At 44.0% G+C, this 12,924-nt stretch overlaps 1 protein-coding gene across 1 annotated transcript; it reads right to left on the reverse strand.

Annotated features, from left to right (window-relative positions):
- Nucleotides 1-5,500: 5,500 nt before the first annotated feature.
- hhex (hematopoietically expressed homeobox) lies at nucleotides 5,501-12,328 on the reverse strand. Its single transcript, XM_082545393.1, has 4 exons — nucleotides 10,680-12,328; nucleotides 6,819-6,997; nucleotides 6,308-6,358; nucleotides 5,501-6,209 (listed from the first exon to the last, which is right to left on the reverse strand). Exons 1-4 carry the CDS (start codon nucleotides 11,068-11,070, stop codon nucleotides 5,961-5,963), a joined length of 870 nt encoding a protein of 289 aa, XP_082401519.1. The 5' UTR covers nucleotides 11,071-12,328; the 3' UTR covers nucleotides 5,501-5,960.
- Nucleotides 12,329-12,924: the final 596 nt, after the last annotated feature.

The following is a 12,924-nucleotide window of genomic DNA, read 5'->3' on the forward strand; positions in this document are numbered from 1 at the left end:
TGGTTTTGTTTTGTTGTATTTATCTGCGACACCTTAAAGGCCGGCCCATGAAAATATGGTTGGACATTAACTGGTCCGTGGCGCACAAAAGGTTGGGGACGGCTGCTTTACAACACTGATAACTTTGGTTTCCACTTGCTTGTTTTTTCTGCTTTGACTGTAGGCTGATGCCGGGGCGATCGTGGCTCAAGAGTTGGGAGTTCGCCTTGTAATCGGAAGGTTGCCTGTTCAAGCCCCGGCTCCGACAGTCTCGGTCGTTCACCCGTTGCCTACTGGTGGTGGTCAGAGGGCCCGGTGGCGCCAGTGTCCGGCAGCCTCGCCTCTGTCAGTGCGCCCCAGGGTGGCTGTGGCTGCAATGTAGCTGCCATCACCAGTGTGTGAATGTGTGTGAATGGGTGGATGACTGAATGTAGTGTGAAGCGCTTTGGGGTCCTTAGGGACTAGTAAAGCGCTATATAAACACAGACCGTTTACCATGATGTTCAGCAGACGATCCAGGTTTGAGTTCAGATATCTGCTATGCACAGCATCAACAGTGCAGTTACACCGAGGGGTCCTGTCACGTGCTCTGAGTGCTTGTGTAGAGCAGACTAAGTGCTGTGAAAGAACCATTCAGCACTGACTCTGTGTGGCACAGCTGTTGAAGAACACTATGTGGAAGCACTGCTGACTCACACAATAGGACTGAATATTCCCAGCTTATATTCCATGTGTGGTTCTCATAGGAAGTAAACAAGCTGCCTTCTGAGTGTTTCGAATGATGTTTCACATTTTGTTCATAGTTATTTGAAAAAATTATAATAACTTCACATCAGTTTCAAGGATTTCAGGAATGTTTCAGTTAAATATGCAGCAGAGTTTGTATATTTGGCAAATTACTGCATATCCTCTGTTTCCATTAGCTGTTAACATACAGACTTATGATAGTATTTAAATATAAATCACTGCATCACATTTAAAACCGTCTGCATGCAGCTATTCTGTCAAAACTGTGTAAAGCTTCACATAAGTGTAATGCACTATTAGAAATGTTACTTATGCACCAGCATTAGATCTCAAACACTGTAAAATCTTGTTTAACCTGTGGTATGCAAGAAATAGACAACACTGTCAGTATTTCACTGGAATCTGCTCGAGTCTTCAGACTGAAGCACTTTGCAGATAAACTCACTCGATATTATTTTGTATTAACCTGCCTCAGAGGTGCTGGAGTCAGTGCAGGACTGGTAACACTGTGCCATCAGGGAGGTGGTGTTACACCTGTCTGCACACCAATCTATGAGTGAAGGGCTCAGTAGTGCCCCACTCAACAACATCACACCAGCCAGAGCACACACAAAGCTGCAGCAATGCAAATGTAGAGGCCATTACGAGTCGCACTGCTTTGCCATAGAGCATAAAAATAAGCTGACACCAAAGATGAAAGTTGTGTTACTCGTAGTTAGATGCATGATCCCTGCAAGAAAGCTGCTGCACGCACAAACTGTCCCAAAGGCGGTCTTGATATTTAGATGCATTACAACTTTGCAAAAAAACACAAAAATAGTTAGTACTCATGTAAAAATGGCGTCTGGTGTCATCCCAGTGCCACAGTCTCTTGTTAAAGATGCACTTAAAATGCTAAAGTACTTTGCATGACAACAAAATACTGTAATAATTACAATATTGCAATATACTGCAATATTACACATGAGAAGCTTGGGTTGAACCACAACAGTCTCAGCCGTTAATGTGATTTGGTGCTTTATAACTAAAATGAAAAGGTCTGGAGAGTTTTGTGATCACGTCTTTCATCATTTTGGTCCTTCGCCTCGACGAGTTGTGTCCACAGGCAGACGCATGAACATCTGTCTCTGTGTTTGTTTCTCTACAGATGTGTACCTGTGGTGAGAGGCATCTGTCAGGCTAGGAGAGCTGAGCTCTGGATGGTGTTTCTGGTTCTGGTACAGGAAGGGTGTGGCCAGAGTGCATGAGTGTAGCCAGGTGCTCTTCAGACTGCAGCTTTTCACATGTTCACCTGCTGCTGTTCAAAGCCCAGAGCTTCAAATCCCTCCTGCAGGCATCTTTGTGTCGTGGTTGGGATCTGGTTGGGGTCATACATTTTCACTACATGGCCAACGTGTGCATTTCCATTTCACCAGGTGTGCATGGCAGGGACTGCTGCTCTTTCCAGGATGGTGTTCTCTGCATTTCATCACACAAAGCTTATTGCAGTGTCTCTGTCACCAATGTTTTTGTACGGTGTGACTCTGCTTCTCTCTAGCATTTCTTCAGGACTTCATGCTGCTTGGTAACGAGGGTTCCTGTGCAGCGCTTCATCCAGGCTGGTGCACTGTTGAGCTTCTCCAAAACAGCAGATACTCAGGGCTATTCAGCGCATGTTCAGTGACAATATTCTCTCTGGCACGCGGCTCAGAGTGGTGTTCACCTCAGCCCTCCATCTATTGTCTCTGATCCTGATTTTCTCACCGTTGATAGATTTTCCTCTGTGGTGGAGGATGGGCGAAGAGCGGACTCATTTGAAAAGAGCTGAGTAAAGCTTCTGCACCTGCATACACTCAGAAGGAGCCAGCTGAGGCGCTGTGGGCATTCAAAAAGGCTCCAGACAACATCTATGTAAAGTGTTTTGGGTGTCCAACCTGAAGACCTGAAGGCAGACCCAGGACACACTACAGACATCATGTGTCTCTGCTGGGTTGCAAATGCTCGTGTTCCCCAGAAGAAGAGCTGGAGGAGGTGGTCTGGGCATCTCTGATGACCTCTGATGACCTCTGATGACCTGGGCCAATAAGTGAAAGAAACTGGATCGGATAGTACTATCATTACTATTGCCGCCATCTTCCCCTCACTTTGCCCATCCTTGTCTCAACAGTGATACTGAACAATGACATTAATCTCTCAGTTTCTGCCCCCCCCCCCCGACCTGTGTCCCTGTGGCTGCTGGCGACACTAGTATTGATGTAAGTGCTGTTTTCTCTCATTAATTTATCAGCTCAGTAGAGGAGGGGGGCCTCCGCAGGGCGAGATAATGGCTTCCATTTGGCCAAGGTCAACAGTCAACACATTCCTCAGTCGTTCAAATATAACCACACATTAACTTGTGTCACCAATACCACACACACACACACACACACACACACACACACACACACACACACACACACACACACACACAGCTAATAGACTGTCAGTGAGCTGTCCTGCTGCCTATGACTGTTTCATCCTGTTAAAGAGGTGATATAAAGTCCCACATCTGAGAAACAGCCAAATATCAGCGTGGTTACCTTCAGACAGCAGAGCTCACCTCATCAGTATCCTTCCTGTCTGTGCATCGCTCGTGATGTTTGAGTCTGAGAGTTGTTTCCAAATGTTTTATGATCATGATCAGGTCACAGTAACGTTCTGTTGGTGCTACTCTTTAGCTGCAAATGATTCAAATTATAACTATCATCACAGTCACCGGATCTTATTATTCTGCATAACTTGTTAGGACAAAAACAAGCAGTGTGTGTGTGTGTGTGTGTGTGTGTGTGTGTGTGTGTGTGTGTGTATTGGCCAGATCAGATGGGCACTTTGGAATCAGTCAGCTATCTTCTGAACATTTCACCCACCAACTGTTTGTGCTATTTGTCCAAATGTTGACTTTACCTGCACAATTTGTGAACCATTACACAATACAGGAGCTGAGATCAATCAGTGTGCTCTGGGTTTGAGTATAGTCTTGTACGGTGAGGCCGTTGAACCTCAGCAATGGTAATGCAGCTCGAGTATGGCTACAAGAGCAATGACCTCTCCCTCCAAATATCGCACAGGGTTAAGAAAAAAGTTACATTTCCCAGAACACGTTTTCATTTCAATTCCCGATTGGTGTTAAGTAATCTATTATATGAACTACTGTGAACGTATTGTAAGACTATCAATCCAGCCTTGCTGCTATCTCTCTGCTGTCCCCGCGCTTCTGAGGGTTCACTCAATCATTAACCTAATCTACTCACTGAAAAAGTCCCACTCATGCTGTTTGCATGAGTTTGACGATAAGCTATTTGAAGTTGAATGTGGTGATGGGACAACAATTGACAAGGACTAAACTGTTTGATAATCTTTGGCTGCTTTTGATTCCTCAGAGATTCTGAAACTGGAAACGGCAGAATGAAGAGCAGCGAATCGCTTTTTAGCTTCCAAATCAAACATTTGTATTTGCTTGAAAAATTCTAATTAAAAGCTGCTTTGTTGGCGCCGCCTCACAAATCTCAGCTGAAGGTGCTGACACAGTTTACACATCATGAAATAAAAACTATGACTAATCTAGAATCTTCTATAAAGTCCAACAACTGGTCCCAGATCTCCCCAGAGGCCCACAAGTGTTAAACACAGGCCTGATAGTTTTAAACTTTCACATTTGTTTTCTGTTTCTTTAAATGAACGATGGTTTCAGGGTTTTTGCAGATTTTGTTTATTTTCTCTTGCTCTCTATTTTGAAAACCACACAGAGCAGTGTGACTGTAATTCAGCTTAATGCAGCACAGGGAGTCCTAATGTACCTCCTCACATTCACTACTGATAGTAAAGGCAGTTATCATTCATTATCCCTGAGTGATTACACACTCTGATGATCCTCCACAAGTTTGCAGCTCTTCCTTTTTAGCTCAGCTGTTCTTCAGTGTTTTTGTCCCTGACGCTCAATGTTTTATAAAGCCACACGTCTGGATGCATTTTACATATAATAACACATTCAAAATTTAAATTCTGATTTTCCATGAATGTAACAGCAACATTAAACCAATATTAATAAAATATTACTGAAGGCGGCTCCTTTTATTCAAGTCCGATTTGAAATGCGCTATTTTTATATTTATGGTGTTGTGTTGGTACATTCATCTACAGTCTGCTTCTCTTCTGTTTTAAACGCCACTGATTTCCACACTGTAGTAAAAGAATTAGAGGCTATAACCAGCACAGCCACACATCTAACACATCGTAATGTCCTGTAATGTGGCTGCTGCTGTTTTATGAGATAAACCTTTAACCAATCAGAAACGAAAATGTGAAAATAAACAAACAAAAGGAGAAAAGTCTCAGATCTGCAGGTACACAAAAAACTACCGCGTTGGATATAAACATGTGCAAAATATATATTCAGGTGTAACAGACACAATATGACGTGTGTATGAAGTTTGTTCATTCTGCACTACAGCTCAGCGTTTAGACACCACGTGTCGCACTTTTACTCGCACTGATTCTTTGTTAAATGTACTTCTGTTAAACGTCCGAATAATGAGTGAGTTTGAACCTGACCAGAGCGCGTCGGTTCTTGTTGTTTTGGGTTTTCTGTGATTATTTGGACTGATTATAATTCTTCCTGCTTCTTGGCGGATCTTTCACGCGTTGCTGGATGTGCGAGAAATGCTTCATTTACAACGTTTCATTTTCAGACAGCAGAGAAAAGAGTTCACAGACCAGCTGAGCTGCATCCAAACGTTTGGATTGATTGTCAGAAAATAGTTTATTAGACATCAAACAAAACTGAATTTGCGCTACATTGATTATTTAATAAAATGTCACATAAAAAACACACGCCGACACACACACACGCAAAACAAAACAAAAAGAACTAAAAAACACGCTATAAAAACACGTATATGCTACAGTACAGAGAAACTGATCTACAGGCATACTATTCATCTGAAGAACATCTCTCTCTCTCTCACACACACACACACACACACACACACACAAAATTACGCATATGTACACAGGTTCAACAAAGAAGACAGTTCTGATGAAAGGCACTCGGGTTTGAGGGGCTGACTTGTCTTAGTATTACATCCGGAACCAGTCTATCAATCTGCAAGTCACCAGGCTGGAGGAGGAGGAGGAGGAGGAGGAGGAGGGGGAGGAAGGAGTTACAGCGACGCATGAGAGCTTCAGTGTCTGAGGCAGATCTTTATGGAGCCTGTGTTTCAGAACTGGGGGTTTAGTGTGAAGTCCTCGTCGTCCTCTATGTCCAGTTCTTGGTCTGTGTCGTCTGACACGTCAGAGTCCAGCTCTGTGTGGGCCTGCTGTCGGGACACACAGTGTCCCGCTTGCGCCAACTCGGGGGCCGAGCCTGGCTGCCTCTGCTCCTGGTTCTGGATTCCGGCAGCCTCTATCATCTCATCTCCTTTCTTACCTCTGGAACTGTTATCCTCCACCTCCCTCTTAGGATTCTCCTGGTGAAAGCGAACCCCGTGGATTAGGAGACGGTACGAGTGTATTGTATATGAAGGAGTGAAAGGAAGGTAGGGCGACATCAGTCACCGCTGCTCACCTGCTTTAGTCTTCGCCACTTCGCACGTCGATTTTGGAACCAGGTTTTAACCTGAAAGGAAATGTTCAAAAAAGAAAGAAATGAATGATCTTCCTTCTTTAAATATTAAAACTCTGAAAGGATGTTTCTTATGCGCAAACTCGTCCGTAAGATTTCTGGCGTCAATTAAAAATTCGGTTTGTCCGCTGTTCACGTGGAAGCGGTTTGAATTCATTTTGGATCAAGGCCACATTGAATCAAATCAGCACGCAGCACAAATATTACACACACACACACACACACACACACACACCCATCGGTAATTCGCTACAAATTCCAACCATTCGCAGCCAGTAAATAGCTTTCTAGTAATAAAGTAGCAAAATCTAGTGTTATGCTACATTTCAAAAACGGAATAAATAAATGTATAAAAGTGTTTCATCGAAAATTGCGGCCGATCCTCCGGAGATCCTTCCAAACAGCTGCAGGCCATTACGGCACATGTGTGTGAGCCAGACCGGGCTCCGCTCACCTGTCTCTCGCTGAGCTGCAGCATCTTGGCCAGGCGTTTCCTCTCCGGAGGTGACAGGTACTTCTGCGTCTCAAACTTCTTCTCCAGCTCGATGGTCTGGTCGTTGGAGAAGCGCACCTGGCCGCCTTTTCTCTTATGTAAGGGCCGCTGGATGAACGGCGTCCACAGCAGAGGCTTCCCTGTGGAGAGATCCCACAGAATGCACCGTGTTTGAAATACATGAAATAAAACGAAATATTTATTTCTGGCTGTGACAAACCTGCCCGCTGTCGAAAAAGAAGCTACAGCATATAAACCTTCCTGCTGCCATCTGACATGAAACGAATTAACAAAACACGCTACTACGCGACAGAAACACGGTACATTTGTACTGTGTTATATTAGGCCCACTGACGGCATTTTCACTCACGTGAAAAACGTGAATACGCGTTTGAACTCTTGCGATAAGTGAATTTTATCCACATGAAAATATAAGACAACACATTTCAAACATTTTCATTAAAAGCTCCGGAGCTGACGGTACAGCCTATACGCAGACATGCGCAGTGCAGAGACATCGAAAAATCGAACTATTCGGTCACAGAGAGAAGACGTGTTTTAGACTCTGTGGCCTCTCCCGGTCACCAGACAGCTGCGGACTCCAATGTGGAAAGGTTTGAGAGTTTATTATTTTTCAGGATTAATTATTGGATAACTATTATTTGGATTTATGTATTTATTTATTATTATTATTATTATTATTATTATTATTATTATTATAATAATAATAATAATAATAATTATTATTATTATTATTATTACTATTATTATTATTACTATTATTATTATTATTATTATTATTATAATAATAATAATAATAATAATAATAATTATTATTATTATTATTACTATTATTATTATTATTATTATTATTATTATTATTATTATTATTATTAATAATAATAATAATAATAATAATAATTATTATTATTATTATTATTGTTATTATTACTATTATTATTATTATTATTATTATTATTATTATTATGTAACAGATGTAAAACTGTAATGAAGAATTTCTGATGGACAGGGCATAAACAGGAAGAAAAAGTGGAGACTATTAGTTACTAAATAGTGGGAAATGTGCGGGATTAAATAAGCTTGCGCTTCTTTCTACTGCATTGTGAAATAAATGTAAGTTATTTATAATTATTATTGTTTTGTTTGTCTCTTTTTTCTCTGTTGTTGTTATAATATTTTAACATGTTCAAAATAAAGATTTCATACAAATACAAATGATTATTATTATGATTATTATGATGTTTTACGTGTTTGTTGTTTTACACCGGTGCTGATTTTAATGAGGTTCAAAATCTCCAAAAGTCTCGATGTGCTTTTCAAAGTTTATACCCTAAAACTCGATTAGAAATGAACATAATTCCTAATTTACTGCGGATTAATGAGGGGAAAGGATCGGTGCTGTTGAAGAGATTTATTGGAGCGAAAGGCCGCTGGGTGCAATCAGAGGTGCTTTTGTCCTGTCTGCTTTCCTCCCCGGGTGATGGCCGGGAACAAACAACGGCAGCCTGCAGCCTGCTGCGAGCTGTCTTTTCAGGAAGGTCGTGACAGTGAAAACTATGGCCAAATATCCGCTTCATGTGCTTCCTGCTTTGCGGTGTGATTATAGGCAATGGCATCCACCAACAGACACTCCTGTGCTCAGCTCTGACACAATATGAATGTTTGTGGTCGAAACTGCTGTCAAAGACCTTCTTATTGCTGCGCTTTTCCCAAGGAAGTTAGCCAATCCAGCCCCAAGAGACACTGAGCGAAAATACAAGTAGCCTACAGGAAAGGTTGAGTAAAAATCAATTTGCGGCGAAAATGAAGGAAATGACATCAAATGAAACATTTTCACTGAATATGTGAGAAGTTTGTGTTCGTGCCGTTTACGCTCGGCTAATAAAGATCTGTGAAACTGGAATGATAAGCGCTAACTCGTTATAATTGTGGTAATTAAGCACGCGCACTTCTGTTTGAAATATTTCGCACTCACAGTTTTTGTTGGCTTTGTGTTACTTTGTAACTTTCTGCCGTTGGCGCGCGCAGACAGTCTCATCAAATCAGAGTATTAAGGTGATCGCTGTAAATAGATGCACAGATGTGGCGGTTGGGATAGCTCGTTAATAACAGTTTCATAAAACTGTGAGTGACGGAGATCGGAACACTGCGGGCTGCTTAAAATAGCCAGAGGAGGTGTGCGCGGTATTTATAGAGCACAGCTTCTTTAATCCGCTGTTCGACAAGACATATCATACGAGATGATTACAGATGATTGTAGGCGCTGAAACCAATCATTGTTCTCCTCCGGCAATCTCAGCTCGTGCTTGTTTGTCGTCTGTCTGAAAGGTCAGCTCAGTTGGGAGGACACGACTGTAGCTGCTGTTAGGAGGACTTTATCTTTCTCATAAGTCCCCATTAGCTCTCTGTTTGCCTTATTTTCTTCTCGCCGCCAACCATAAAGAAAGTCAGCCACATCCTCGCGAGCCCGGCAGAGGAAGTGCAACAATATGTGAAAAACGGATCCCGGGCTATCAGAGGCCGAGTGTTTCCTGAATATGTCTGTATTGAGGATGTCGATAAAATAATCAGCAGCGTGCAGCGGGCTCCCGAGGAAGCGGCTGGCCGGGGTGAGACAGGAAAACATTTAACAGCTTCTGAAACCAGATTTACTCCTATCGACAGGCTCACAGCTTCCGCTATGAACGGAAAAAGGCCCGGCTTGTTCAGCAGCACACAGTCAGACGGTCCGCTTGTCACACTATACTTAAGAGGACCATCACTTCTGGCCTCTAACACGGCGCGCAGCGTGTGTGATGGCTTCAAGCACCCCGGGAACATCATGTAAAGCAGCTTTCACGGCTCCATACTCACACAGCCGATTTCACTAATACTGCTAATAATTATTATCATAATAATAATAATAAAAGACTTGTGGTAAGCTCATGGTCAGTCAATACCCTAGAGAAAAATAACCCAACTACTTGGTGCTCAAAAGTATATGACGCACACACACACACACACACAGCAGTGAAATAACAAGTGATTTAGGGCCTGGCTATGTTTTAGTCACTGGCTGACTCGGTCCTCTGATGTTTCAGAACAATGGGAGTCAGGAAAACGAGTCAAGGTTGCCATGCACCTCCCTATCACCACCAGCAGCAGCACACTGAATGGATATGCCTGCTGCTATTGTGGCCCCAAATACGTCTGTCACAATAACAATGTGACTCATGTGTGCGTGGTCGCGCATCGTGCACAAATGTTCTTGTGAGACCAAAATGAGCTGAAGGCTTCGCGAAGACGCACAAAGTGTGTCCTCGACTCTAAAGTGTGTTTAAGAGGAGCAGTGCAAGTGTAGATGATCTTGAGTTCGACATGCATGACCAAGCGTGATGCTTATGCAAAAATGGTTTCGCTGCGACTGAAACGAAGCTTGTGAAGACATTAAAGTTTTCATGCAAAGAGCAGAAAGTTGTCTTACTGCCACATCATCCAAGTGTATATGTTGCCGCGAACAGATTTCAGGTTCACCTAAATTGTCACTGAGCGATATAATGTCCAATAATATATGATTTATTCATTTTACAATGCAAATTGTGAATATATGACCTTAACTATTTTAAGGGTCCTGATTTCCAGTGAAATAAAACCAGCAGTGCAGACTTGAGGAACTGAGTTTAACTGGCGCATTTCCACACAGGAAAACAAGAAACGTGATGCTGGCTGTCTGACGGCAAGGCAGCAGAAAAGGAGAAAATGGATATGTTTGCTAACAAATGATAAGACCAATATCAATGATGGAAATGAAATGGAACTCACCGAGAGGGTCGTGCCTGAGCAGCGCCTGTGCGTACTCCCCCATGGAGCGGTGGTGTTGCTGGTGAAACGGGTAAAAGGAGCCGGTGAAAGCCCCCGCCGAGGCGTACGTCGCCGTCAGCGCAGCGTGGTGGGACAGCGCGGGGTGGATCGGCGTGGGTTCATAAATCGGGGTTCTGTACGGCGAGATCAAACTTTTGAAGGACGAGTTGGGAGACGGGAGAGTCGGCGTGGGGATGACCGGAGTGGAGCAGGAAGATGAAGACGTTGGCGATGAAGAATAGGACGGAGATGTGGAGGTGGTGGTGGAGGTCCTCCCCAGAATGTCCTCGATGTAGAAGGGGGTCGGGTGTGCCGGCTGAATTGGGGTCGGTGCGTAAAGCGGGACGCTCATGATGCCGATCACCGCTGCTGCGCACTGGATCCAAACTAGGGGAGAGCTTCGCGTCTTTAGTCCCGCAGCCTTCCTCTTTCTATCACAGCAACTTTTTATGAGCCGCGCTAACCTCTGCTCAGCCAGTCCCGAAACACAACGACCAGAGCCTGTTTCCGAGCTGCTCGGGAGACCGTTACACTGTTTTAGTGTCCATCAGGTTGCTGCGGAGCTGCCACTCTGTTCAACTGTTGCTGCTGTTATCTGTCTGCAGCCGAAGGAGGGAGGAGATAAGTGGACGGCCAACTTCCTGCAGGTGGCCGGCGGCCGTTTCTGATTGGCTTGCACGCAGTTCTTAACGAACTCCACAGTGGTCGGATGACAGGAGAGGGGAGATAATTGTGTTTCAGAAGAATCGACGCGACGCAAACAGGTAATCAGAAAACAGACGAATGTAATGGAACAGAGCCGGCGCTGAGAGTAGCTGGGTCTGAAAATGCAAGTACGGGCCCGCTCACACTTCAGCCTCCTCACGGTCACACTCCTAAGAGTGTACACCGCCCATAATGTTTGAGTAAAAGTCACACTCCTACTCAGCTCAAAACTGTTTGCATTTACCCAAAGCACCTCAATCAAAACTTGCATGCAAAATCATATTACTGGATCATGGCCGAATAATGAGTGAACATCCGTTTATTGTTGCAGTATCTGCATACTGCTGTGTCATATATGTATTAGCACAGTGATATGTGTAACTCGGCACAATAAGAAATACGTTTTCACATAAATGAAATATAAGAGCACATGCACTGTTACACAGGAGGAGCGTACAGCGTTTTCGTGACCTTGTCTGTTAGCAGTCTCAGATGATTTAATGGTAACTTTGAGGAGATTTTGCATTAGAGCCGGGCTTTCAAAGATAAGATAAGTGTGATTTGAAATGATAGTTCTCACTGGTTTTGCTCCAGGAAGTATCATGTCACAAGTCAGCGGATTGGCCCACGAGGGTCCAACTGTTTAGGTTCTCCCAGCCAGAGATCGGCATCATTGCTTTATGCAAAAAGACATTCCCCGTGGTTTGGCACCACGCTGAAGTGAGACAGTTAGGCAAAGAGCGCGATGATCCACTTGTGTGAATAACATTTCTTTGGCAACATTGTTTTTAAAAATGTTGAACAAATGTTGAATGTCAGATGGAAAACCCACGTGAACAGAGCACAGACAGCACGCAGCGCTGCTTTTATACCCACACACACACCTTTGTGTAGTCAAACGGGCCGCAGCCTTACCTTAACAGTGTAATAGAGGCCGACTGCGATCCACGGCCCCAACGTTGCAGCTCAATCAAGTGGGATTAACTCCTGATTTGAATGTTTGGAGTTTTCCTGTGAAATCCACTGTGGGATGAGATAGCAATAAACGCTCGTGTATGTAACGGCTCACTAAGTGATTGGATGTTAAACAATAACCGGAGACTTCTGCTTTAGTCACAGCGGGGCCCAGCTGCACGCGCGCAGGGCCTCGCGACATTTTATCATCACGCGAGTTCATTAATCGTCGCTGGAAACGGCGACTCGCACCTGGGAGCCGGACGACGGCGTTTATCTGCTCGCTCCCCGAAACCAGCCGCCGGCTCGATTTCCTGGCGCGCGCCCCCGTCTGCCAACTTTCTAACGGCTGTAATTTAGATAAAGTGGAGCAAACAGCCTTAAAGACATCAAAGACATCCACAAAACGGCTAATATTTGGACTGAGACAATCATTGCAGCTCATTGATCCGGCCAGCCTCCCGTGGCGTCAGACTCCGGGCCAAAAACCCGCTGATAACTCGAGTGAGCCGCCCCCCGGCAGCTGGCGCCATATATCTGCCATTGT

Source organism: Aulonocara stuartgranti (assembly GCF_965226115.1).
Source record: "Aulonocara stuartgranti genome assembly, chromosome: 8".
NCBI lineage: Eukaryota > Metazoa > Chordata > Actinopteri > Cichliformes > Cichlidae > Aulonocara > Aulonocara stuartgranti.

Coding starts and splice junctions, on each gene's coding strand:
- hhex (XM_082545393.1), bottom strand. CDS start 11,070: ATGAGCGTCCCGCTTTACGCACCGACCCCAATTCAGCCGGCACACCCG. Junction 6,359..6,818: donor TGCAGCTCAGCGAGAGACAG/GTGAGCGGAGCC, acceptor ATTTCCTTTCAG/GTTAAAACCTGGTTCCAAAA. Junction 6,210..6,307: donor AGTGGCGAAGACTAAAGCAG/GTGAGCAGCGGT, acceptor CGCTTTCACCAG/GAGAATCCTAAGAGGGAGGT.